Source organism: Rhinopithecus bieti, unplaced genomic scaffold (genome assembly GCF_001698545.2).
Source record: "Rhinopithecus bieti isolate Rb0 unplaced genomic scaffold, ASM169854v2 scaffold_35322, whole genome shotgun sequence".
Lineage (NCBI taxonomy): Eukaryota > Metazoa > Chordata > Mammalia > Primates > Cercopithecidae > Rhinopithecus > Rhinopithecus bieti.
The window spans coordinates 44,347-47,528 of record NW_016815256.1 but is presented as its reverse complement, the minus strand read 5'-3'; the positions used below and the strand labels follow the sequence as shown (position 1 = coordinate 47,528).

At 38.5% G+C, this 3,182-nt stretch overlaps 1 protein-coding gene across 2 annotated transcripts in view; it reads left to right on the top strand.

Moving 5' to 3' along the window:
• The first annotated feature begins 2,757 nt into the window (after nucleotides 1-2,757).
• LOC108515883 (ras-related C3 botulinum toxin substrate 1-like) overlaps nucleotides 2,758-3,182 on the top strand; it is a 1,838-nt gene continuing 1,413 nt past the window's right edge. For both annotated transcript variants that reach the window (XM_017853064.1, XM_017853062.1), the window contains exon 1: nucleotides 2,758-2,993. In XM_017853064.1, the coding sequence (XP_017708553.1) occupies nucleotides 2,766-2,993 (228 nt within the window). In that variant the 5' untranslated portion in view covers nucleotides 2,758-2,765. The remainder of the gene's footprint in view (nucleotides 2,994-3,182) is intronic.

The following is a 3,182-nucleotide window of genomic DNA, read 5'->3' as shown; positions in this document are numbered from 1 at the left end:
GGTATCAGAGAACCAACATGTAGGAACAAGTAAAGAGAATCCTAATGTTTTAATATTTTGAAGGAGGATGTGATCCATATGATTACATTTTGTTTGGATTGGGTTTCTCAGACCTCCTTTGACCTGTAACCAAAAAATTCTTCAGCAGTGTTTACAATTCTGCCCTTCTGCACCTAAATGGTATTTGTGCGTGTGTGTGTGCAGACACACACACGCCTGCACGCACACACATGCACATGCATGAATATGTGCTTTGTTCTTGTAGTGTATAATAGATCTGTAGCATACAAGCTGTTAACTCATTTTACGGAAGTTCTGTGGAAATGCTAATGTATACTAGCAATTGTGATCAACACAGCTGTTAATCATCAATGTTTCTCGATCTCCAAAAAAGCCAAGAAACCCGAGAACAGTCGCTGATTCTAACAATTGGCAACATGGCCATTGGTAGGAGTCTGACGTGATTGTTTGAGACACTTTTGAATCTTCTCCATTTATTCTTTTGCTATATATCAGGTACCTCTAATGGTAGGAAAACAACTCAATTCCCCAATTCTTTTGCTATATATCAGGTACCTCTAATGGTAGGAAAACAACTCAAATCCCCAGGACACAAATAAGAGAGTGAAAACATGACATAGAAAATGAGCTATTTATTCCATTCCCTGAGCAATATAATAACAAACTGAAAGGGAAAGGGTAATGCTTTCTGTAAACATTACCTAGGGATGAATAGTTTCATGGTTTACACTTTTTTCAGATGCACATTTGTGCAACTAAGCATCCTTCCTTCTCCTTAGGCTCCATCTGCACTCAGGGACATATATGACCAGTGATTGGTGAGTGAAGGTGTGAGAAGGCGGCCATATATGCCTTTTCTCTAAATGCACAGCACTTGGGGAAAACCATAAGAAATTTGTGCTTTTGTGGGATGTACTGTTAGGCAAATGAGGTAGAAGGAGAAGAAAATAGACTCACTGCTCCTTTATAGTGTTACAGGACAGAGATGGAGTAGATGGGGGAATCCTGGATAATTAATAGAGATATATCAGCAGAAGAAAATATATCCATGTTTCTGGAAGTTGCTGCTTTCACCACAAGTTGGGAGGCCTTGAATTCAAATTTTGATTCTCAGCTCTTGATGTCCTTAGTCAACTGTCCTACATATATCTGAGAAGGCCTGTTAGTTTGTGTATGGAGAGGGTAAGCTGGTGGCAGGTAGAAAAATGGGCAAATATGAAGTCAGAATTGCATCATCATAATAATACTCTTTAATTTGTTGGTATCTGTTTGATCAAAGTTCCCAATATAAAATATGCTTAAAATGCTGTTTTCTAGTATCCATGTTAGTTTGTGTATATTATGTTATTTTTCAATAGCCTCAGCTGATAATGTCTGGTTGGTACACACCACTGTGGCCCTATTGGTGGTGAAAATATTTAAATAATTACAAAGAGCTGCTGTTCCAACTCCCTGAGTAGCTCCTTGCTGACCCAATCATTCCAGCTCAACTGGCTCAGACATCCTCCATAGGACCCCTAGCCCTTCTCTGTTCTTCATTCCACCATTAAATTGTTAACACCTAGCAAAGCAAGGCCCTCCAGAGCCCCTGTTACAAGAGGGGCTCTATTTAACTTCATTGGTATCTGTGCCCTGCCAGTTACTAAATGTTTTGAATATCACACTTAAATGAAATAAGAAAGTGTGTGCACAGGCACATGTGCGCGCACACACACACACACACCCTCCTGAACATAAATTTAAAAAGCATATTTGTTAAGGGTTGAGCATTATGCTTCAATATTCTCTTTGAGGGAACTTACTGTATTTTTTTGTAATCAATAACTCTTCTACCTTTTTAGTATTTTTTGATATTAACATTCTACCTTAAGTTGGACATTTCTTCACAAAGCAGCTCACAATATTTGAGTAGCAGTTTTTTTTAATGATTCAATGATTTATTATCATACATGCAAAATATACTGCTAATTGCATTAGCAAAAGAGCAATGTAAAAACATTCCACAATTCTGCAACTGTCAACTTAAAAATTTTTGTTCTAGTGGTTGAAAGGTCCAACGTTGTATTCTTGCCAGTGAGTTAAGTTATACCGAAGATTGTCAACACTAGCACAGTTTACAGAACCTCACAGACCCAAAGGAACATCATTAGACTGAGTAACTACAGGAGGCATGTGTCCACATGGGTAAGGTAAAGAGGGTCAGTATTGGTCAAGTGACAGTGTGGGTAATCTGACAAGTCAGTGATGTTAAGAAGGTTCATAGTTTAAGAAATATCTAAAATATTTTAAAAACCATAAAACTGCAACACATGATTTTTACACCTAGTTACTAGAAAACTAAGGAAAGCCCTTAATAGCTTTGAATAAAGTAACATAGAAAGCACTTTTACTAATCTACAAAAAAAACTTCTAATGCATTATGAAAAATATTGTATAATACAAGAAGGCATATTGCTCAGTAAGAAGAGGTTCTATAAGAAAAGCACTTACTAAGTTAGAGCCTAAGAGAAAAACCAGTTTAAAGATGAATTAAATGCCCAATTTGGGGAGGGATGTCTGGTGCAAGAGAAAGGAAAAGCCTAAGAAAACACTTCCTGATGATACCAACCTTTCTTTCATCATCCACTGCATTTGACAGAAATTAATGTTTTAGAGTTTTTACCTTTGACACTTTTATTCCTTGTACCCACCACTTCTGGTCTCAGAGCCCTGCCGCTGCCCCCGCAGCTGAGCGAGTGGCTCAGATGCAGGCCATCAGGGGTGTGGTGGTGGGAGACGGAGCTGTAGGTAAAACTTGCCTACTGATCAGTTACACAACCAATGCATTTCCTGGAGAATATATCCCTACTGTCTTTGACAATTATTCTGCCAATGTTACGGTAGATGGAAAACCAGTGAATCTGGGTTTATGGGATACAGCTGCTCAAGAAGATTATGACAGATCATGCCCCCTATCCTATCCTCAAACAGATGTGTTCTTTTATTATTATTATTATTATACTTTAAGTTCTAGGGTACATGTGCATAACGTGCAGGTTTGTTACATATGTATACTTGTGCCATGTTGGTGTGCTGCACCCATCAACTCGTCAGCACCCATCAATTCATCATTTATATCAGGTATAACTCCCAATGCAATCCCTCCCCCCTCCCCCCTCTCC